This window comes from Argopecten irradians, unplaced genomic scaffold, assembly GCF_041381155.1.
Source record: "Argopecten irradians isolate NY unplaced genomic scaffold, Ai_NY scaffold_0906, whole genome shotgun sequence".
NCBI lineage: Eukaryota > Metazoa > Mollusca > Bivalvia > Pectinida > Pectinidae > Argopecten > Argopecten irradians.
Window position 1 is genome coordinate 1 of NW_027188373.1, and position 24,126 is coordinate 24,126.

The 24,126-nt window shown below is 35.5% G+C and overlaps 2 protein-coding genes across 2 annotated transcripts; one reads left to right on the forward strand and one right to left on the reverse strand.

Annotated features, from left to right (window-relative positions):
- The first annotated feature begins 5,400 nt into the window (after positions 1 to 5,400).
- On the forward strand, positions 5,401 to 14,130 carry LOC138313766 (uncharacterized). Its single transcript, XM_069254067.1, has 2 exons — positions 5,401 to 5,517; positions 7,599 to 14,130. The coding sequence occupies exons 1-2, from the start codon at positions 5,503 to 5,505 to the stop codon at positions 8,964 to 8,966; spliced, it is 1,383 nt and encodes a 460-aa protein (XP_069110168.1). The 5' UTR covers positions 5,401 to 5,502; the 3' UTR covers positions 8,967 to 14,130.
- LOC138313765 (putative leucine-rich repeat-containing protein DDB_G0290503) lies at positions 13,719 to 23,664 on the reverse strand (the record flags this gene model as incomplete). Its single annotated transcript, XM_069254066.1, has 6 exons — positions 13,719 to 14,067; positions 16,423 to 16,597; positions 16,861 to 17,000; positions 19,541 to 19,673; positions 20,579 to 21,925; positions 23,006 to 23,664. Coding segments are annotated over 6 exons (2,714 nt in total), but the record flags the coding sequence as incomplete, so codon positions are not given.
- Between the last annotated feature and the right edge of the window lie 462 nt (positions 23,665 to 24,126).

Genomic DNA, 24,126 nt, shown 5'->3' on the forward strand with positions numbered 1-24,126 from the left:
ATACAACGAATCATTGCACCACTTTGAGGAATCTGTATTTTGACGCCACTAGGCAAAGTTTTCTCCAACATAGGAAGCTGGCCCTGGGGAGTATCTCAAAGGAAAACATATAAATCAACAAAACGAATGATCCAGAGGGGTTTGGGGGTTTCTGGAAGCCAGCCATTCTCAAAGAAGTTTTTTTCATATGTCTTGTTTTGTCACCATTTTATATTCATGAAAAAAATTAAGAATTTGGAAACTCTCATAGATAGTTCTGTGAATCTGCCAAAGGTCAACGCATTTTACTTTGAGATTGCCAAAAAGAAAATTATTAAATATATGTAAATATAAGCATTGGGTCAATGAAGTAATATCAACAGTTATTTTCCATATAACACTGAATCCTTAAAGACATATGTCTGTAGGATACGAATTACTTAAAGTAGTAAATATAGGGCAAAGAAGTAATTCTAACAGCCTTCGGCGATCGCAACCAATTATAGCGACTGACCGAAGGGATCATTCAGACAATACGCCTAGATATTGTCCCTTTAGTTTATCTGTATATTCTATTGTGTTGTTTATATTTTGTGTACGTCCGTTACCGTCCTTAACATGTAATTTTATTTGTTCTTCTTGTGTCTTGACAAAGGGGCAGATCGCCTCGAAAACTCGACAATCTTTTGTCCACACTGTTAGAAATACTTCTTTGCCCTATAAATATAAGCATTATAATAACTTGATGTGACATATATGATTAATATGGATACCAGACATTTTGCAGACCATCATTTTATAATGAGGAAAAACGGTATAAGGCTAGTATATTAATAATCCGAAATAAAAGGCCAAAATAAATTCAAAGTAAAATCAAAATCATTTCTATGGAATATATACTCAGCCACTATAGGGCCTTCTTCAGTCCGAAATAACACTAACACAACGTGTTCGTCTACATGTTTGTTTACATCTATTGTGTGCAGGTACGAAATGTCTCAGCCCGTTTGATGTATACGGCGGGTTATTTCGACCCAACATGCTATGTGCACTAAATCAACCCCAGTGTTTAAACAATGGTTATAACCGCAAGATACTTATCAGATAGACTCGTGTAGCCATAAACATAACACTGACGTATCAAAAGGGGATATTATATGCAATCACATGCACGGTCGAAACGTCAGACATACCAGCTTTTCGAGGTGGCAATCGAAAGAAAAGTTTTTCAATCGACTTAGGGTATGTTATTGTTTTGAGACAACTCGTACCTCACACTATTCTGTAGACACAGTGCCTATTACATCAAATCTAATAAAATAAAACACAGATTCCCATTATCATTACGTTTGATAAAAAGGATCAGAGAAAATCCCACTAGGGGCCACGTCCACGTGATCCTTGATAAAGACCAGTCAAATTGCTGCCCCCAAAACTTTCACACCTAAGGTCATCTCGCCCCAAGAGAACAACATAGCTTACCGTATATGTATACTGGGACGAAATGTTGTTTACACATGATGCAGCAAGGTGCAGAACCTACACGTGGTCGTGAGTACACGTGGTATAAAGGTCACCTGAACATGACATGACCCCCCATGGGACGCTGTCAGATCCTCTAATCATTTTATAGTGCGCATCATATCGCCAAGCAGGAAAAAGTACATATACAATCAATGTCGGAGCAAAAGTAATGTTGTAGCACACACGATACAAAATGTAAAGTCATGTGCAGTTTGCTAGACAGCTGGCGATGTCAATTACGGAAAGTAATATGAACAACAAATTTCTTATTTTATGATCAATGAGTAATATTTTTGATTCATAATTGTATAAAATGTTAACTTGTCTTAATCCGACTGTTCGACGTAAAACAATCTGGGTATGCGTCCGACTCTCGATCGCATTGCAGGTTAGGTACTGTATTTGCTAGATGTATTGTATCATAAGCTAAAATACGAGTATCGAAATGGGAATATGATGCAGAAAGTGTGCTCTCTCGGACGGTACCCATTAGATTAATAGTGGTCTTCATATATCAACGTACTACTGTTCTAAACACAGAGGGTGTCCGACTTACGATCACTATAAGATTTTTTTTTTTTGATTTTTTTTTTGAAAACTAGAAGATACGATTTGTTAAATTCAGCTAATTCCGTTAATAACTTGCTCACATTTCATTTTTCATTAAACTAATGCAGTAGATCTACAGTGAATCAAGTATGAATTAAGTTAATGTTATTTATTATATAATTACTGGTATAGTATCCATATGGCAGACTCCCTATTTAAACGCAATTTTTATGTTTATTTGGGTTAGAAACATTTGTTCAAAAGAAATAAAAGATAAATTTATATTGATCAATAAGGATGCATGTATTTCAATATTATTTTGAAACGTATGATTAAAAAATAGCTTCCTTCCTTTTATTTACATACATATTATCCACAGCGGAGTTTTTATCTCGGTTTCCGGTTATTACCTAAAATGGCGTACATTCGACTCGTCTGCTAGCCTAGAAGAACGATCTTTGCTTATTGGTGTTGTTTTCATGCCAGTAAATAATGTTCAGTTATCAAAACAGTGTTCGATTTGAGTTGATATATCTTTAATCTGATTTTAAGCATCATTGATTGACAATTTTGCGCTTTTACGGAGACAGTTTAGACTTCAGGACTGCCTCTAACCTATGGCAAGCCGTTTGGGTTTTTACCTATTGAAATGAAGATATCTCTATTTAAAATGAAGATATCTCTATTTAAAATAAAGATATCTCTATCTAATTAAAGATATATGTAATTTAAATAAAGATGTCTCTATTTGAATAAAGATCTGTCTTATTTAAATACAGATATCTCTATTTCTACTGAAATTAGAAATATCCTCTTTTAAATTACTGATATCTCTATTACAATTAAAGATATCTCTATTTGAATTACAGATATCTTTAATCGTAATTGAGATATCTTTATTTTAAATAGATATATCTTTAATTGTTGTCCAATTAAAGATATTTTTATTTAAAATAGAGATATCTCAATTTGAAATAAAGATATCCATATTTTAAATAAAACTATCTTTAATTTTGTTCATACAAATGTATAGAGATGTCTTCATTTTAAATACAGATATCTTTAATTCAAATAGAGATGTCTTCAATTGAATAAGAGATATCTACAATTACTTTGCAATACAGATATCTCTATTTAAAATAGAGATATCTCTATTTGAATTAAAGATATCAGTATTTACACGTGTTTGCTCAGTACGAAGATTAATTTTGAAACACAAAGGAAATTATGATTACTCCCGAATCCTGATCAATGTTAATGAAACGCTTGTTATTAAATTGGATTTTAAGAATCCACATGCATGTATGATAACTATAGGTCTATTAAACTGATAAACTTTCTATTTGGAGGGGAACAGGACATGGCATCTGCTCTCCGAAAAACAGAGCGAACTGTTACAGCTATAATAGAATCATATTGAAGGCGGATACGTTGTAAAACGGTCTGCATTCCCCGCCATTTTGCGTCACTAATGCTTTACTTTTGTCATGCGCAAAACGGAGGGTCAAGGGAGCAGTCGTTTTTCCTATTTGATAGTTAAATACAGATATCTCTATTTCATGTCAAATAAAGATATCTTTAATTCAAATAGATATCTGTATTTAAAATAAAAATATCTGTATTTCTACACCAATTAGAGATATCTGCATTTGAAATAGAGATATCTTTAATTGAATTAGAGATATATGTATTTGAATTAAAGATATCTTTATCTTAAATGCAGATATCTGTATTTACAATGAAATGCAGATATCACTAATTAAAATAAAGATATCTTTCATTGAATTAGAGATATCTGTATTTTAATTAGAGATATCTCTATTTCGTGTTTAATTAGAGATATCTCTATTTTAAATAAACATATCTGTAATTCAAATACAAATATCTCTAATTCAGTTAAAGATATCTCTAATTCTAAGACAGATATCTCTGATTGTTGTAGAAATACAGATATCTTTATTTTGAATGCAGATCTATATCTTCATTTCAATAGGAAAAAAACCCAAACGGCTTGCCTGTACACGCGTGTAGACACACCAAGTCACCTTTGTTACTTTACATTTGCGATGAAAGAATGATGGATAGTCTTAGAATAATTCAATATATCAACACATTTCGTCCTCAACTTACAAACATATTTACGTGATTCACAAATTTAACTTACTGGGTTTCATCTTCTGCCATTCCTCAGACGTAAGTCGGACATCGTTGAATTCAACACCAGCAGCAGATAAGGCTAGTCTTGACGCCTCAGCTCTTCCTGGTGAATCAAAATAGATGACGGCGTACGCGTTTTTCTTTGCGGCGGCCATGCTGATGAAGCGTTGAGCGACAGAAGCCTCTATAGCTACGTTAGGATTTCGTTGTGTAGAGTGTGGAAGTCAGGACGCGAGAACTGTTTTATACTGACAGGTCAGAGGTCAGATTGTGGCACGGTTCACACAAAGGCCGGGTACTAAATAGAACGATAGTTTACGTTCTTACGGTGAAATGCACAAATATGTGTGGTTTTAATATTAATTGTACGGGAACCTTCCATGTAGCTCTGGCTAATTTGCATGTTTTGTGAAATAGAACTAGATGCATCAAATATTAAAAAAATGAATTAATAAAAATGCTTACGTTTACAGGTTCTCTGTCCACATTTATTTTGACATGCGTCCAGTGGATAATATATATAGTAATAGTAACTCATACATACATGTGCCACATATTTATAACTATATTTTTCATATCATGAAAATAATATTTAAAACTAGAAGCATTTTCAAATAAAAATTACACACACACCAATCATACACTATTATATATGGAACGCCATAGCTGTCTCGTATGGTTCAAATATACTTATATGAATTGGTATTTTCATTATATGATATGGTTGTATCATTATATGATTTGGTTGTATCATTATATGATTTGATCTTATCAATATTTGGTATCATTTTATCTATATTTGATTTGATTTGACCAATGTATCATTTACTTCAACCATTGTTTCATTTTCATTTGTCATGGTATTATTTTCTGTTACCATTATATCAATCGATTTCACCATTATTTGATTTGGTGACATATATATTTGATTTGCATCTATCATTGTTTTATTTGGTGTTATCATTGTATTATTTTCATTTATCGTTATATTATTTGATTTCATCTTTATTTCATTTGACTTTACCATTGTATGATTCTACTTTACATTATTTACAGACATCATTATTTTATTGCATATATACTTTATATGATTATACTTTTCCATTATATGGTTATACTTTCCCATTGTATGGTTATACTTTTTCTTATGATTGTACTGTTTCATTGTATGTATGAGTGATGTAAGCGTCTTGCGACTCCGATTCGGAACTTTTTACCGGGGTTATTTTCTGTCATGTGTCTGCCACCATGACACTACCGCCATGACACGAGGTGTAGAAGCTTGATCTTTTGATGCAGATGCTGCAGGTTTGTAAATTTTCTATCATGAAGTATTTATCAGCAGCTCCAGACATTCGAAAATCTATACGCACAGTTGGATATGCACACAATCACGATTACTGGTTGGGTCCCAGTACAGTAACAATTTGGGTACAATGACGTTAACGTTAGTTTGTATATTTTTAAGCAGTTGATGAATTAGTCTAGATCTACGTTGAATTGTAACTTACCGGTATGTATAGGGCCGATTTGAGTCGGGACTGATTTAACCAAATACCATATATAAGTGACCATGGCATGACCTAAAAACAGATTGGGTACAACCCTGCATATGATATGGGTAACAGTTACCTATTTGAGTAGTTACCTGTTTGTAGTAATCAATAAGTTACCCAATTGAGGAATTCTGTGAAAATAAAACACATACTGGTTAGTAGGCCTTATGTTGTTTTTAAAAAAAAATATTAAAAACGGCGTCATAATTTTTAGAATGCCTTACAACTAAACAAAGAGTAAGACTCTATGTTTCTATGCATGAAATGTCAAATTCTGTTGTCTCATTTTGTTGTAACTTGTAAGATGACAATTTAGGTTTTCTCCATCACAGGGATCTGAGAATTAGTTATAGATTATATAATCATGGACCCACCAGAGTGTCCTAACACAGGGATCTGAGTATTAGTTACAGATTATATAACCATGGACCCACCAGAGTGCACCAAGACCATCTTTAGACGTTTTAGAGGTCTAAGCTTAGATAAAAAAAAAAAACGATAAAAATCATACTTTACAGTACATGGTACGATATACGAGAAGGGTGGCCAAAGCTCACAGACTCAAAGTTTCTAACCTGCCTACCTTAAGCGGCGATAAAAACACATTTCTAGCACATCTTCATAAAAACGGTTACTACCGTTGGAAAGAGCGATAATTTTCCTTTCAAAATCATCCTACACATCTATACAAAGTGCCGTCACAAAGACGATTTAAGCCCCATTATGACAAACATTACTCTGCATTTGTAGATTTTTGACAATTATTTAATTAAGATTCATACTGTCTGTAGGATATATACATGTAATATGCGTGAGCGAGGCCTCCACTGCAATCTCATTGGCCGGATTAAAAATCTGTCTTCTTGGGAGGCATCGTATAGTAATCACTAGTTTATCTTTGGCGTCAACTACGCACTAGAGACGCATCGATAAAGGGGAAATTTTTATATCTATATATAGATTTCACCATTAGTATTCAAACACATACACACTGTATATGTAGAAGAGAGACTTTTTATCGTTTTTTTTTTATCTAGACCTCTAAAATGTCTAAAAATGATCTTGGGGCACTCTTCTTGTTGGTCCATGATTATATAATCTATAACTAATTTTCAGAAACCTGTGTTCTCCATTGACTACAGTGCACAGCCCATCAGGGAAGTTCAATGTAAATGTCATGGTTGAATGAGTTTTACCTGTGTTCTTTTGTTAGCACCATAGTAACCTGTTTTAGTTTGTGACTTTTACCAAAATTAAATCAATGAAGTTTGTCCCATTTAAAAATGTACTAAGTTATGTTTGTAATGGTGCCATATCAAAATTATTACGCCCTTTTTTGATAAAAAAATTTAAAACTTCATGGATTTTTCTTTCACATAATTCCTCATTTGGGTAATTTATGATTACTCAGACAGGTAACTGTTACCCATATGCAGGTTTGTGCCCAACCTGTAAAAGGCATCGTATATACCCATTCATAAAGCTTTTAATGTCTGATGACTATTAAGGCCCATGGGCCTGTTGTTGTTCAACAAATTAGTGAGCATTTTCTGAATGAAGTGATATGTCACATTGTCACCAATGGGCCAATGGCATCCAAAATGTAGTCTTAGCAGACTTGGAACCTTCGATTTAAAACAAACAAAAAAAAAAAAAAAGAAAGAAAGAAAAACATGTTCATTAGCAGGCAATGTAAAATGTGCTTTTATCAATATTGAATAAGCAATGTAATTTTTTTTGTATATATTCATGAATTACAGAAAAGCCTCATAACTTCTTTTGATTGTATATATAGATAAAGATTTAATCTGTTTTTATGTTTTTGCTTTTTAGCGAAAAATGGAGGACAATCAGATGTCAGTTATTCTCAAGAAGCTTGACTTCGACCATGCATACAACAATTTTGAAAGAGAGAAAATAACGCCAGATATTGTTGGAAAACTATCTGCTGTTGAACTTGGAACATTGGGTATAGTCAACTCTTCTGACATGATGAAACTTAGAACTGAATGTGTAAAGTATGGTCACACTCCTCCTGCCAAAGTGTCATTGGATGGCAGGGCACCTGTATTTGACCTCCCAAAATGTACACTAGAGTATTTATTAGACAATGGATTTCAAATATCTGATATATGCAAGATACTGCAGGTTTCTGAAAGCACAGTTTATCGTAGAATGCGTGCCTACAATTTAAGTAAAATGTCATTTTGTGACATTTCCAATGATATGCTTGATCTAAACATAAAAAAAATATGTGGAGATTTCCCACTTTGTGGTGAAAATATGATAAAGCAAATTTTATCCAAGCAACTACATATCAAAGTTCAAAGATGGCGTATCCGGGATTCTATACACCGTATAGACTCTAAAGGAGTATCTCAGAGATGCAAGGGACGGCTCCACAGACGTGTGTATAATGTCTTGGCACCTAATCATTTGTGGCACATAGACACAAATCATAAACTTGTTAGGTGGCGGTTTGTAATAGCAGGTGGCATCGATGGTTTTAGCAGAAAGATCATGTTTTTGAAGTGTTGTGACAACAACAGATCTGAAACAGTATTTCAATGTTTTTCGTCGGGTGTTTCTGAATATGGCACACCAAATAAAGTTCGTTCTGATAAAGGTCTGGAAAATATTGATGTAGCAAACTTCATGCTATCTAAGAGAGGATTAACTGGGTTTATAACGGGGAAGAGTACGCACAATCAACGGATTGAACGTCTCTGGCGAGATGTTTATGAAGGAGTTTTAAGCTTTTTTTACAATTTGTTCTATTATATGGAAGACCAGGGAATCTTGGACTGCTTGGACATCACTCATTTGCAAGCTCTTCACTATATATACATGAACGAAATTAACAGAAGACTTCATGTATGGTCTCAGGCATGGGATGCTCACAGAATCAGAACAGTGAAATCATCCCCTCAAGCTCTCTGGATTGCCGGTCAGTTTCAAAATACAACTGGTGCGGATCTAGACGAAGAAGCTTTAAATAACATTGGCGAAGAAAGTTTCAATTCAGAAGCCCTAAGAGGAGAGCATAATGAAAGGCCTATATTTGGTTCTCCAGCTGAACTTGATGAACAGTGTATGCAGATGTTAGCACTTGAAGTTAGTTCTCCTTGTTTTGATGTGAATTTTGGAATCAATGATTATGTAACATCTTTGAGAGTAATACGTTTAAACAATGACAGTTAATTAATACCTATAGAAATAAATTACGGTTTGGTGTGTGGGATTAACTTTATAACCAACAAGAGGCTAATGAGTCTTACTGTAATAGTCATCTGACTATTGTCACAATGCAAACCCCAAAGAATAAAGTAGTGGCAAACAATTAAGGCAATACAAAGAACTATTTTTTGATAAATTAATAGACACTGAATAAAGGTCAAGGTCATTCATTTTAATAAACATGGTAGCCCTTTGCCCCAGCATGTCACAGACCCAATATCAGGTCTCTTATAATTAGTTATTCACAAGAAGTCGTTTAAAGATTTTAGCCCTGTGACCTTGAATGACAGTCAAGGTCTTTCATTTTAACAAACTTGGTAGCCCTTCATCCCAGCTCGTCACAGACCCAATATCAGATCTCTAGTCCTCTGATTTATTTGTAAGAAGTTGTTTAAAGATTTTAGCCTATTTGATCCATGTCATGGTTCAAGGTCATTCATTTGAACACACATATATGGTAGCCCTTCATCCCAGGGTTAATATCAGGTATCTAGGCCTCTCAGTTATTCACAAGTCGTTTAAAGATATAAGTGTATTTGACCCCTGTGACCTTGAATGAAAGTTAAGGTCACATTAATTTTAACAAACTTGGTAGCCCTTCATCCCAGCTTGTCACAGACCCAATACCTTGGCCCGGCACCATAAAACTATTCTCAGACAGATTTTTTACTCTAGTATATGATTTTACATAGACTTGATCAGTAAAAGATCTGTCTGAGAAAGTTTTATGGTGCACGGCCCAGGTCTTCATGAATATAAACTAAGTGGTATACAAATATCGTTTAAATAAAAATGTTTTTTTTTTTTTTTTTTTAATGTTTCCCAATCCAATAAAAACCTATATGGCCATGGGCTTTTTTAGATCACCTGAGACAAAGTCTCAAGTCTTCTAAATGTATGTACAAATGTAAAATTTTCTTCAGTATTTCCCTTATTGACACAGCCACTTTGGCTCCAGGGGTCAGAGTCATCATTAATGAAAAATCTGTTTGTACATCTCCTTAGGACATTTCTAACTATTATTTAGTGAATATCCATTTGGTACTTATAATGAGAAGTAGAAATTTAAAACAATTGTCTGACTGTCTATTTCCCCTATTTAATCTAAGTGAGCTGACACATTATCCCTATTATGTTGGTTGTCATTTGTTATTTTTCATTCAATTTCAAATTCATACAGTAAAATTGCAAGTAGCTCTAGTGTGTTTGGTCACAATATAATACATTCACGATTATCACTGGTTCTACAGTAAATGAAAACCAAACAAGAAATAACTCATCAACATTTATTGACCTATGGCAATTACATTTGCAATAACTAAAATTAGTGATATCCACATGGTTTTGTGCTCATGTTCATAATTATATTAATTATAATACTGGTAATAGGAAACAATTTGATTGATAATCAATGATATTAAAAAAAGTGGGGGGTTGATAGTTAGAAATTTTACTACCTGTATTGTAGAACATTTACTTATCCTCTTAGTTACAATGTGTGCATATGTAAAACCAGGAAATGTTCACCTTTGTATCCAACTATTAATACTGATGTTGTCAACAAATTACTTTTTGTTAATGTCTTAATCTTGCACAATCATAAATTACTAATTTATATGGTGCTAACATAATACTGGGCCTTAAAGGTCTATGACAGATGATGTGCCTTGGTGCAAGAGTTCACTTGCCCTTTTACTTGTAAGTTGAAACTAAAACCGAGTACTACCAATTTTGTCTATAAACCAATTACATGTAATTGAAAGGAATCAGAGTTCCCCAAGTCCTGACCCTCTGTTAACCTTCACATTTGAAGGTCATGACCTTGAATGTAATTAAGGTACTGGTATATGAGCTTGTTTGATTTCAAATCTTCTTTCCACTTCATAACAAAATGTTTAATTGTTCATACAAGTAATTATTTATTTTACAGTTATTCTAACCTACTAAAGGAACAGAGACTCTGCCCTGTTCTGTTTAGAAAATTCATTTTCTTTGTGAATGTGCTTCTTATACTAGTGACATTTGTTCAAATTTATTTACACAAGCGAGTTCAATATCGGATGAGTTCTCTTCTCTTAGTGCCAGAGATAAATACTATTATATTCTACAGACAGATGAGCTCCAGTATAATTTAGCTAAATCATTATACAATACGATGAAGCGTAGGTGGTTAGATTATAGATAGACATATTTTAAGTTTATAGATAGACATATTTTAAGTTTATAACAGGTTAACTATAGAAAGGGATTTATAGAATCTTACATGGGCCTGTTATCATGTGGACAGGGATATCTCAACCCGAGCGAAAGATTTTGGCTAATCAACCAGAGGCTTGCCGAGAGTTGATGGTCAAAATCTTTCACTCAGGTTGAGATATCCCTGTCCACCTGACAAACCCATGTTTGATTCTTTTTCTCTCATACTTTAACGAACAAGAGGCCCATGGGCCTTAACGGTCATCTGACTCATGGCACAAAACAACAGTCACAGTATAAAGTATTGGTTAACGGTTAATATAAACAATACAAGGAACTCCTTAGTTGAATCATTTATATAAAATATGATTGTCCTTCCCCAATGTTGTTTCACACCAAATATGGATGAAATCCATTCAAGGATAAAGGAGGAGTAGGATTTAAAATCTTAAATTAAGAAAAATTTCCCCTTTTGGGGCCCCGCCCCTCTGCCCCTAGGGGTCGGACCAGGCTCATTTATATAAAATATTATTGTCCTTCCCCAATGATGTCTCAAACCAAATATGGATGAAATCCATTCAAGGATAAAGGAGGAGAAGGATTTAAAAGCTTAAATTAAGAAAATTTCCGCTTTTTGGGCCCCACCCCTCTGCCCCTGGGGGTCGGACCAGGCTCATTTATATAAAATATTATTGTCCTTCCCCAAATGATGTTTCACACCAAATATGGATGAAATCCATTCAAGGATAAAGGAGGAGTAGGATTTAAAAGCTTAAATTAAGAAAATTTCCCCTTTTGGGGCCCCGCCCCTCAGCCCCTAGGGGTCGGACCAGACTCATTTATATATATATGATTGTCCGTCCCTAATGATGTTTCATACCAAATATGGATGAAATTCATCCAAGAATGAAGGAGGAGTAGGATTTTACAGCTAAAATTAAGAAAATTTCCCCATTTGGGGCCTCAGCCCCTAGGGGTCGGACCAGGCTCATTTATATAAAATATTATTGTCCTTCCCCAATGATGTTTCACACCAAATATGGATGAAATCCATTCAAGGATAAAGGAGGAGTAGGATTTAAAAGCTTAAATTAAGAAAATTTCCCCTTTTGGGGCCCCGCCCCTCTGCCCCTAGGGGTCGGACCTATCTCATTTATATAAAATATGATTGTCCTTCCCCAAGGATGTTTCACACCAAATATGGATGTAATTCACTCAAGGGTTTAGGAGGAGTAGGCTTTTGTATAAATAGTTTTATGCACGGCGGACGGTGCACGACGGACGAAACACGATGACAATAGGTCATCCTGACCTTCGGTCAGATGACCTAAAAATGGTGAAACTTCAGTTGATATGAACTTCGCTGTGAGTGATAATTGTTGCCATATGTATTGATGACGTCACTATCTAGTGCATGTGAGCTGTCTTTTCCCTAGCAACCGTGGGATAACCCTGTCAAGTATGGGAGAAATTCATTTCCTTGTGGTTTAATTTCCTAATGATATCTGTTCAGATTTAATACACAAGCTGCATGGTTTAGTATTGCTAATTATTGTTCTAGTACATACAGATGAACCATAGTACAAGTTAGAAATTTCATTTTGCAGTAATATATGCGATGAATCATAGGCGGACGGTACTATCTGTATGCAAATTATGATACCACCAATCGTACATGTATATAAATTTTATTAATTTTAGTGTCTCATAAGCCAAATACGGCTTTGAATAATTGTGTGCGATGGATATTTTTATATGGTACTGTAATTATTTTTAAGATGTGTGACACTTAAATAAAATAACATTGTATTGTATTGTATCAATTGTATTTACATAAGGAGATGCCAAGTGACTTGTCAAAAAGATTACATGTATAATTACAATAGTGTACCCAAATCTTGCAGGGCCCTATAATTACTATATCAAAAGGCCCAAGGGCCTTAACGGTCATCGGACTAACTAGACAATATTCATATATGAAATTAATAGGATATGGTGTCACGGTAGCCATCTTCGATTTGGCACAACCAGAGATGTAACAACACTTCGTCAATATCATATCAGGATCATTTCAGTCACATAACACCAGAAGAACTTTAGAAGAAGTTCAAAATCTGTTTTCAAGATGGCGACTGTGTTGGGCATCTTGGATTTCGGATTGACCCGAAAAATAACAACACTTTGTCAGGACTATTTCATGCAAATTTCAGCCAAATCGCACCGGTAGAACTTGAGAAGAAGTTCAAAATGTGTTTTCAAGATGGCAGCTGTGGCGACGATCTTGGATTTCGGATTGACTCGAAAAATACCAACACTTTGTTGGGACCATGTCAGGATCATTTCATGCAAGTTTCAGCCAAATTGCACTGGTAGAACTTGAGAAGTTCAAAATGTGAATGTTAAATCACGGCGCACGAAGACGGACGAAACATGACGACTATAGTTCATCGTGACCCTTCGGGTCAGATGACCTAAAAACTTCAAAATTTCAGTGAACATAGATAACATGAACTGTGTATAGAAATTCAAAATGTGTTGTAGTCTCTACACAACAACTTCCTTTAACAGATCGAAGTGAGTCACATGTCACATATAAAGGAAAACACACTTTACAGTATTCCAAAATATTTGTTTTGGAAAGCCAAGTCATATAAACCGAAAAGCTGGTCATCTGCTGGTAATTTCAATGTTGATGTTGGTCGTGGAAGGTACATACAGCAACTGCATGTATTTGCAGTTGGGATAAAACTGGTGCTTATAACAACAAATTCAATTGATGGGCTTAAAGTAAAGCCAACAGCTGGCTCTTCACTGGATGCTGTGACAAACTCCAAGATGTTTGATAATGTCAATGTGCCTCTTCTTCCACCTATAAATTATCAAAACACTTTTCAATAGTTTTTGGTGTGAAATAAAATGATTATTACATGTACATGGTTTACAGTATCTATATACTTTTGTATCCAACAATGATCAATGACCACATGATGTAACACTACATATTTTTCTGCATTTGCCTTTAATTGTCCCTTTTGATATTCAGCACTTTGATACAGGATCTACGGTGTTTAAAACATTAAAATCCTTGAACTCTCTTATTGAAAATAGGAAATATTATGCTCTTAGATTGAAATTTTGACCAATTCATTGACCTTTTTGCTCCCACCCATCAGCCCCTATAGGAGATTTCAGAAAAGATGGCGTGACCTCATAGAAAGTTTTACATCCGGAATCTCAAAGGTACAAACACAGTATGGCGACGGAAAAAATCAATAATAGTTACGTACATGCCCTCTACACAATCAATAATTCCAAGTTTAACAATTAAAGTATAAACTTCTACACTTGTAAATTCAGATTTTAAAATGGATTATTATTGTTTCACAGGTTACTGACATTTACATTTTTATTAGGTCACCTGAGCGACGTCCATCAACGTTTCCTTGTGAACGCAATCATTTGAGTAAATATAAACCGAGCTTAATGAAACTTTGTATGTAGACTACCATTGAAAAGATCTGGGACAAGTTTGAAAATTAGGTTAATTCACCAGTAATTTACGGAGTTATTGCCCTTTGCACTAATAATTACTATTGGACCTTGTGAACACAATGACTTGAGTAAATATGCACGAAGCTTATATTAATGAAGCTTTGTATGTAGACTAACATTGAAAAATCTCAGACGAGTTCGAAAATCAACTTGATTCGACTGTAACATAGAGTTATTGTCCTTTGCACAAATAATTATTATTGGACATTGTGAACATTATAACTTGAGTAAATATGCACTCAGCTTCATGAAACTATGTATTTAGACTAAAATTGGACGAGTTAAAAAACTGGCCTGATTTGACTGTAACTTACTGATTTATTGACCTTTGCAATAATAATTATTGAACCTTGTTAGCACGATAACTAGGGTAAATATGAACCGAGCTTAATGAATCTGGGTATGTAGACTAACATTGGAAAGATCTCGGACGAGCTCGAAAATCAGCTTGTTTTGACAGTTATTAACGGAGTTATTGCCCTTCTGAACACGATAAATTGAGTAAAATATGTATGCACTCAGCTTCATGAAACTTTGTGTGTAGACTTACATTGGAAAGATCTTGGGATGAGTTCTAAAATCAGCTTGATTCGACTTAAATTTAATTACTGTTCCTATTTCGTGAACAAAAGACATCAGTTGGCTAGCAAATAACATAACCAGTTTGTATCAAATACATGGGTAATTGGCTGAGGGGGGAGCTGTTATTTGAGACCATTTTTAGATATTTTTTTTTCTGAAACAGACTATAGTCATCTTGCTTTTTTTCGTATTTTTTTCTTAAACTTATTTTAACCAACTTACGTTTTTAAGTCAAGTAAGTATTGAAATTACATAATTATGAAGAAATGTAAGCACCAGAAGTATTTAACACTGATAAAATGTGTCTATTTCATGGAATTTTGGAATTTCATGCTAGCCTGTTTGTTACCATGCATATACACAAAATGGCAGATGGTGCTTTCGATCGCTACTTTCTTTTTGTGGCAGATGGGAAATACTGACAAGAGCAGACAATAAAATGCTTAGAAATGATAACATTCCTGTTATTTAGGAACCTTTATCGTAGATATACAGTAAGTATTCATAAAACCTGTATAGACATTGTTAACGTGTTGTTGCCAGTTAGAGTTCATCCACACACGCTTGTGGAACATTAAAGTGACATGTTTTTTGTTTTCAACATGGCGATCTTGCTGTTTCTATGCGTAAACGCTCGGAAAAAATGTCCAATGCAATACATTTAGTTCTTATACAAGATGATATAGATATGTTAAGCATCTAACTGATTTGAAACAGTATTTTATTAGCACCAGCAAAGACAAATAGTTTATTTTTTTCAGCAAAAAATGTGAGGGCACCCTTATTATATTAAGCACTCTTAATAGGGATAAAATACAGTATATTTATGCAGATTTAATGTTGAAGAAATATCATGCACAAGGGGCTGTGTTCCCACCATGTTTATGTGTATAAAAATAAAAAATTGTACCATTGACTGCCCAGATGTACCTTTGTGCAACTTCGTCGTCATTTTTTCTTAAATCTCCTATAAGGGTCAACCATAGTCAATATTTACATAGCTATGAAGATTACACTTTTGAATTTCAACTCGATCAACACTATGTCTATGATCTGATTTCTAAATCTAACAATTTTATTATATACTTACTGGCAACTTCACGAATGTACCTCCTGAAGGCCGCATACACTGCTCCCTCCTGGACTCTACCATTAGAACCTGTCTCTGAAAAGTTAGGTTTCAAATAGTGAGTCAGAGCTCTGACTGTTAGTTTCTTATTGGAAGGCCTCAACAGGAAGACAAAAGATGGGACACGGGAACCAATCTGCAAAAACAAAAATGTATAGTTCAGTGCTTCAAACATCAGGCCCAGAAGTCCTGTACATATCACCTAATGTCACATGGATATTTCAGGAAATATTCTATAGGTAGCAATTATTGTCCTACCTGCCTTTACCAACAATACTGACAAACGCGATAATGATTAGAACATGTTACTTGAGAATTCATTTCAGGTGACCTTAAAGTTTCCTCTGGTCCAAACTGGGTGAGCTGAAGACTTCTAAAATTTTCACATTTTCTTTTTACCTGATAAATTCCAACCTCATCTAACCCAATTCTCAAATTCTGGATGCAACTGGACTGTGATTCGTCATTGGAGAAAAGTTCATTTAAAACATCATGGCGAATGAAGGTCGGAAGAGGACCATTTTGTAGTATGCTGAGGCCTAAAATATTCAAACACATATATTTACGAGATCGAGGAACAATGTTTTTTGCTAAAAAAAATATAAGCAAATTAATAGAGGATGACAAAGTGAAACGATATACATAACAAGAGATCCCAGAGGGATCTTGGCGCCCACCAAAGAATGATCTATGTCTGACAATGGAAAGAGGGATCTTTTCTCTGCTTTTCAAACTTTTGCAAACATACTATATATAAAATTTGAGACAGATCGCTTCAGTACTTCCTGAGAAACAGCAGTAACAAACTTCAACTATCAAAATCCAAGATGGCTCCTTGGCGGCCATCTTGATGATTGATCGGTCCCAAATCGAAATATGCACAACTAGGGCCCTAGGGGAACCTATATATGAAATTTGAGACAGATTCATTCAATACTTTCTGAGAAATAGCGATAACAATCTTAACTATCAAAATCCAAGATGGCAGCCTGGCGGCCATTTTGTTGACCGATCGATCCAAAAACGCATTATGTACAACTAGAGCCCTAGGGGCACCTACATCAAATGAAATTTGAGAAAGATCCCTTCAGTACTTTGTGAGATATAGCGATAACAATCTTTAACTATCAAAATCCAAGATGGCTGCCTGGCGGCCATCCTGTTGACCGATCGGTCCCAAAACGCAACATGCACAACTAGGACCCTAGGGGAACCTATATATAAAATTTGAGACAGATCCCTTCAGTACTTTCTGAGAAATAGCGATAACAAACTTTAACTATCAAAATCCAAGATGGCTGCCTGGCGGCCATCTTGTTGACCGATTGGTCCCAAAATGCAATATGCACAACTAGGGCCCTAGGGGAACCTACATATGAAATTTGAGACAGATCCCTTCAGTACTTTCTGAGAAATAGCGATAACAAACTTTAAGTATCAAAATCCAAGATGGCTGCCTGGCGGCCATCTTGTTGACCGATTGGTCCCAAAATTCAATATGCACAACTAGGGCCAGGGGAACCTACATATGAAATACGAGACAGATCCCTTCAGTACTTTCTGAGAAATAGCGATAACAAGAATTGTTAACGGACGGACGGGACGGACGGACGGACGGACGGACGGACGGACGGACGGACGGACGGACGGACGGACGGACGGGGACGGACGACGGACCACGGACAAAAAGCGATTTGAATAGCCCACCATCTGATGATGGTGGGCTAAAAAGTGAAATATGTAAAATTTTACCATATCTTTTTTTTTAATCAATATATTACACATTTCAAGTACTAATATCAGAGATAACTTGGAACAGGAGATCCCAGATGGATCTTGGTGCCTACCAAAGAATGATTTACGTCCGACAATGGAAAAAAGGGATCTTTTCTAGATCTCTGCTTTTAGATCTTTGACTACATACACAGCTAGATGTATACTCTATATGAAAATTGAAAACGATCCCTTCAGTACTTTCCAAGATAAAGCAATAACAAACTTCAATAATCAAAATCCAAGATGGCTACGTGTGTACCTGTCTGCCATCTTGTTGACCGATCTGTCTCAAAATGCAATATGCACAACTATGAACTAGGGTCCTAACCTACATATGAAATTTGAGAAAGATCTCTTAAGTACTTTCTGAGAAATAGCGGTAACAAGAGAATTGTTAACGAAAAGACAGAAGGACGTAGGACCACAGACGAAAGGCGATTTGAATAGCCCACCATCCCACCATCTAATGGTGAGCTACGCTAATAACCACATAACTTTTATCTAAATACCTGTGTTAAGTTTTAGGTCGCACAGAGTTGTACACATTTCTTCAAAAGTGCGTATGCAATTAGGCTCCAAAAATTGTCTGGAGCACTTAATATCGATCTGATTGAAGCTCCTAGAATGCTGATATACCTTAGCAGTCAGACTTAAGAGAAAAAAATTCTGTCTTTCTATCATCTTTATTGGGGTATATGTATTGAATTGTACTTAAGAGTCAGTACACAAAATATGGCAATTAAAGATGCTCCACCCATAACAAATGGTATTTTTCCTCTATCAAGATCAGTTACAAGTAACAAAAGTTACTAACTAAAAACATGATTAACACTATTGAAAAGTTTGAGCTTCTAATTTTACTTCAAGATAAAAATATTTTTAAAAAAAATAATTAATTGCATCCCAAAAAAATTGTGGCACCATGTCCTATATGGAATGGAGTAGATTGTGCATGCACCGAAAGGAAACTAAATTATTTCATATCATTTTTTGTGTTAATTAAGCATATGTATACACGATAAAACACCAATTATTGTTCAAATGATGAGTGTTAATTGTTTATGCTGTCGGCTGTGGAGCATCTTAAGCTTTAAGCTATGAAATTAGGCCTTAATGAGCTAGGTGAGCCACATTGGTGTTGATAATTACATATGTACAATGTTATATGTTTTAAAGTAGAAACTGCAAGGAACAAGTTAATACGTTCAGCATTATTAGTAAGGTCTACTTTGTACTAGATTTTAGATGAGTGACTTTGTAGAGATACCCAGTAGATTACAATGGAACTTTTTTAAGATCTTACCAAGAATCTTTCCGACTGTAAGGTAGTCCTCACTCAGCACACTCCTAAGATCATGGTCAAAGTATTTTTCTTTGATGGCCATCAATACCAAACGGAAAAATTCTTTTCTTGGTCCACCCAAGTCGGATACACTCTGGAAAATAACATGAAATTTTAATTGATGCAAATAAGGACTCAAATTAAATTTTGGAAGATAAGGTAATCATAATAGCTTACTGGATCAAAATTGGGTTCAGCAATATATTTTGTTATAATTTTATAGGGATGTTTTTGTCCCCTGCCAGTGAAACAGGTAAGATTGTATTACCTTGTATTAAAGGTACCAATGTTTGAAGTTTCAAAAAATATTATCCATCAATCTGTTCTCAAGTTATTGTTTGATGGAAACCAACATCCAAAAAAAACAAACAGACCTTTAAAAAGATGGAGACAAACACTAAAGTCCCCTTCTGTTTCACCGACAGGGGACTAACAAGAGATCCCAGATTGATCTATGCATGTCTGACAATTGTCAGATGGATCTTTTCTCTGCTTTTCAAACTTCGACTATAAAAATCCAAGACGGTTGACCGATCGGTCCCAAAATACTCATGCACAACTAGGGCCCAATGGAAACCCACATATGTCATATGGAATTTGAAACAGATCCCTGCAGTACTGTCTGAGAAATAGCTGTAACAAACTTCAACTATCAAAATTCAAGATGGCGAACGGTCATCCATCTAGTTGCCCGATCAGTCACAAAAGGCAATATGCCCACGTACAACTAGGGCCCAAGGGGAACCTACATATGTAATTTGCGAAAGATCCCTTCAGCACTTTCCGAGAAATAGCTGCTGCTCTAACAAGAATTGTTAACGGAAGGACAGACAGACGGACCACGGACAAGAAGCGATTTGAATAGCCCACCATCATCAGATGGTGGGTTAAAAACTAGCATATCCCTATTGACCACATTTAATAAGGATATCATTATGATTTAAAGAATTAGCCTTCAAGATATTGCAAAGAGATGGCACTTGATCACTATTTACTTACCTCACCATAAAAATCAACCTCTAAAGTTATTCTGAAATTTTTGATTTGCTGAATTTCATCAAAGGCTGTTTCCAAGATGTTTTCACGATCAACACAAATATGGTTGGTTTCTCCTTCAGAAGCTATTGTCTCCGTAACATCTTCAACCTCCAGCTTTCGGCCAACAATGGTATTAGCTTGCAAAAACTTCAGTATTTCTACGGGATTACTCCAATGTGAACAAACTTTCACTACATTTTCCACTATATCTTCTATGTCTTTTGATAATTTTGGAGATACATGTATAGGAAAATCAAGATCTTTTGAAGCTTCATTTCTGTTTGATAACTGATCATTCAAGTTTGGTCTCTCTGCGTGAGGTTCTGCTACATTCGAACCATTAGAAGCTTCCCGTCCATTTCTGTTTGATAACTGATCATTCAAGTTTGGTCTCTCTGTGTGAGGTTCTGCTACATTTGAACCATTGGAAGCTTCCCGTCCATTTCTGTTTGATAACTGATCATTCAAGTTTGGTCTCTCTGTGTGAGGTTCTGCTACATTTGAACCATTGGAAGCTTCCCGTCCATTTCTGTTTGATAACTGATCATTCAAGTTTGGTGTCTCTGTGTGAAGTTCTGCTACATTCGAACCATTGGAAGCTCCGGATCCCTGTCCCTTTGTATTTGACTCTATAAGCTCTACATCCAAATCATTGTTCGATGACCAAATGTCTTGGTATACTGAATGCATTTCAATGTCTGGCAATTCCATATCAGAATCCTCATCACAACAGGTTACTATATGGGCCCTCAGCATTGTTACACATATTAATTGGCCACATTTGAGACATTCTTCTTTTATCTTGCTGTTGAATGATAGAGTACCTTCATTGTCAGACAAAACATCCACAGTTTCTAGGTTTTTTTGTATTGGTCTGATAAAAATCCTGGACTGTGGGCTCATCACAGCCTTCAGATTTTGAACGTTCCAGGTGCAGCCTAACACTTCCAATTTTCTTTTGTTTGCTAAGCACTTCAAAAGTTCAAAACCACCAATCCCAATTAACTTAGGGAATGATTCAGACAGCTTCTGTTTCACCTCATTTTCATCGTCATCTGTTGAAAATACAATCCTTTTGAAGCCTAGCCCACTGCTCTGCAAAACTACTCTCTCGCGTCCATTAGGAACAGTACTTGCATCTTTGTCCGACAAGCAAACAAAACTTGCTGTCCAGGATCGAGCTGAACTCTTTTTCTTATCTCGTGCCTTAGTCTCTGTCCGTCTCCTTGATCTACCAAATAAAAGCCTGGTTTGTCTCAAAGATGTACCGGTATATATGGAATTTGAAACAGATCCCTGCAGTACTGTCTGAGAAATAGCTGTAACAAACTTCAACTATCAAAATTCAAGATGGCGAACGGTCATCCATCTAGTTGCCCGATCAGTCACAAAAGGCAATATGCCCACGTACAACTAGGGCCCAAGGGGAACCTACATATGTAATAATTTGCGAAAGATATAACAGATTTGTTCAGCACTTTCCGAGAAATAGCTGCTGCTCTAACAAGAATTGTTAACGGAAGGACAGACAGACGGACCACGGACAAGAAGCGATTTGAATAGCCCACCATCATCAGATGGTGGGTTAAAAACTAGCATATCCCTATTGACCACATTTAATAAGGATATCATTATGATTTAAAGAATTAGCCTTCAAGATATTGCAAAGAGATGGCATTTGATCACTATTTACTTACCTCACCATAAAAATCAACCTCTAAAGTTATTCTGAAATTTTTGATTTGCTGAATTTCATCAAAGGCTGTTTCCAAGATGTTTTCACGATCAACACAAATATGGTTGGTTTCTCCCTCCTTCAGAAGCTATTGTCTCCGTAACATCTTCAACCTCCAGCTTTCGGCCAACAATGGTATTAGCTTGCAAAAACTTCAGTATTTCTACGGGATTACTCCAATGTGAACAAACTTTCACTACATTTTCCACTATATCTTCTATTGTCTTTTGATAATTTTGGAGATACATGTATAGGAAATTCATCAAAGATCTTTTGAAGCTTCATTTCTGTTTGATAACTGATCATTCAAGTTTGGTCTCTCTGCGTGAGGTTCTGCTACATTCGAACCATTAGAAGCTTCCCGTCCATTTCTGTTTGATAACTGATCATTCAAGTTTGGTCTCTCTGTGTGAGGTTCTGCTACATTTGAACCATTGGAAGCTTCCCGTCCATTTCTGTTTGATAACTGATCATTCAAGTTTGGTCTCTCTGTGTGAGGTTCTGCTACATTTGAACCATTGGAAGCTTCCCGTCCATTTCTGTTTGATAACTGATCATTCAAGTTTGGTGTCTCTGTGTGAAGTTCTGCTACATTCGAACCATTGGAAGCTCCGGATCCCTGTCCCTTTGTATTTGACTCTATAAAGCTCTACATCCAAATCATTGTTCGATGACCAAATGTCTTGGTATACTGAATGCATTTCAATGTCTGGCAATTCCATATCAGAATCCTCATCACAGCAGGTTACTATATGGGCCCTCAGCATTGTTACACATATTAATTGGCCACATTTGAGACATTCTTCTTTTATCTTGCTGTTGAATGATAGAGTACCTTCATTGTCAGACAAAACATCCACAGTTTCTAGGTTTTTTTGTATTGGTCTGATAAAAATCCTGGACTGTGGGCTCATCACAGCCTTCAGATTTTGAACGTTCCAGGTGCAGCCTAACACTTCCAATTTTCTTTTGTTTGCTAAGCACTTCAAAAGTTCAAAACCACCAATCCCAATTAACTTAGGGAATGATTCAGACAGCTTCTGTTTCACCTCATTTTCATCGTCATCTGTCGAAAATACAATCCTTTTGAAGCCTAGCCCACTGCTCTGCAAAACTACTCTCTCGCGTCCATTAGGAACAGTACTTGCATCTTTGTCTGACAAGCAAACAAAACTTGCTGTCCAGGATCGAGCTGAACTCTTTTTCTTATCTCGTGCCTTAGTCTCTGTCCGTCTCCTTGATCTACCAAATAAAAGCCTGGTTTGTCTCAAAGATGTACCGGTATCAGTAGGAAGACTAGTATTGCTTTTCCCTAAAAAAAAAAAAAGGATAAAAAGTTTATCTCAACTATCTCATGGAAATGCAATAAGGTCAAAATTCAAACTAGCTACTAACCAGGATAAAAACATCCAGGGACCCCAGATTTATTTAAATCAATTTTGTTTGAAAGGACCTTGTGAGTTTTCTATATGTAAAGGGAACTAGAACACTGACACGTCAGAAAGGGCCCCGCTATGTGTCTGACGTGCTTAAGTGGAAAAGTAGTATTTTGACAACGAATTCTTCCGTGTTAGCTATATGTTGCTAATAAATAATTAATGTCAACATTAATTGGGAAACCGATGATGGTACATTATTATAATTCTTTGGAAAAAGTCTTCCAAGTATTTAACTTGAATCCTGATTCCAAGCTAACATTACATTAAGAGCATACAATTAACTCAAATAAATTTGACCTTGACCTTTGACTTAGTAACCTTGGCCCATGACCTTA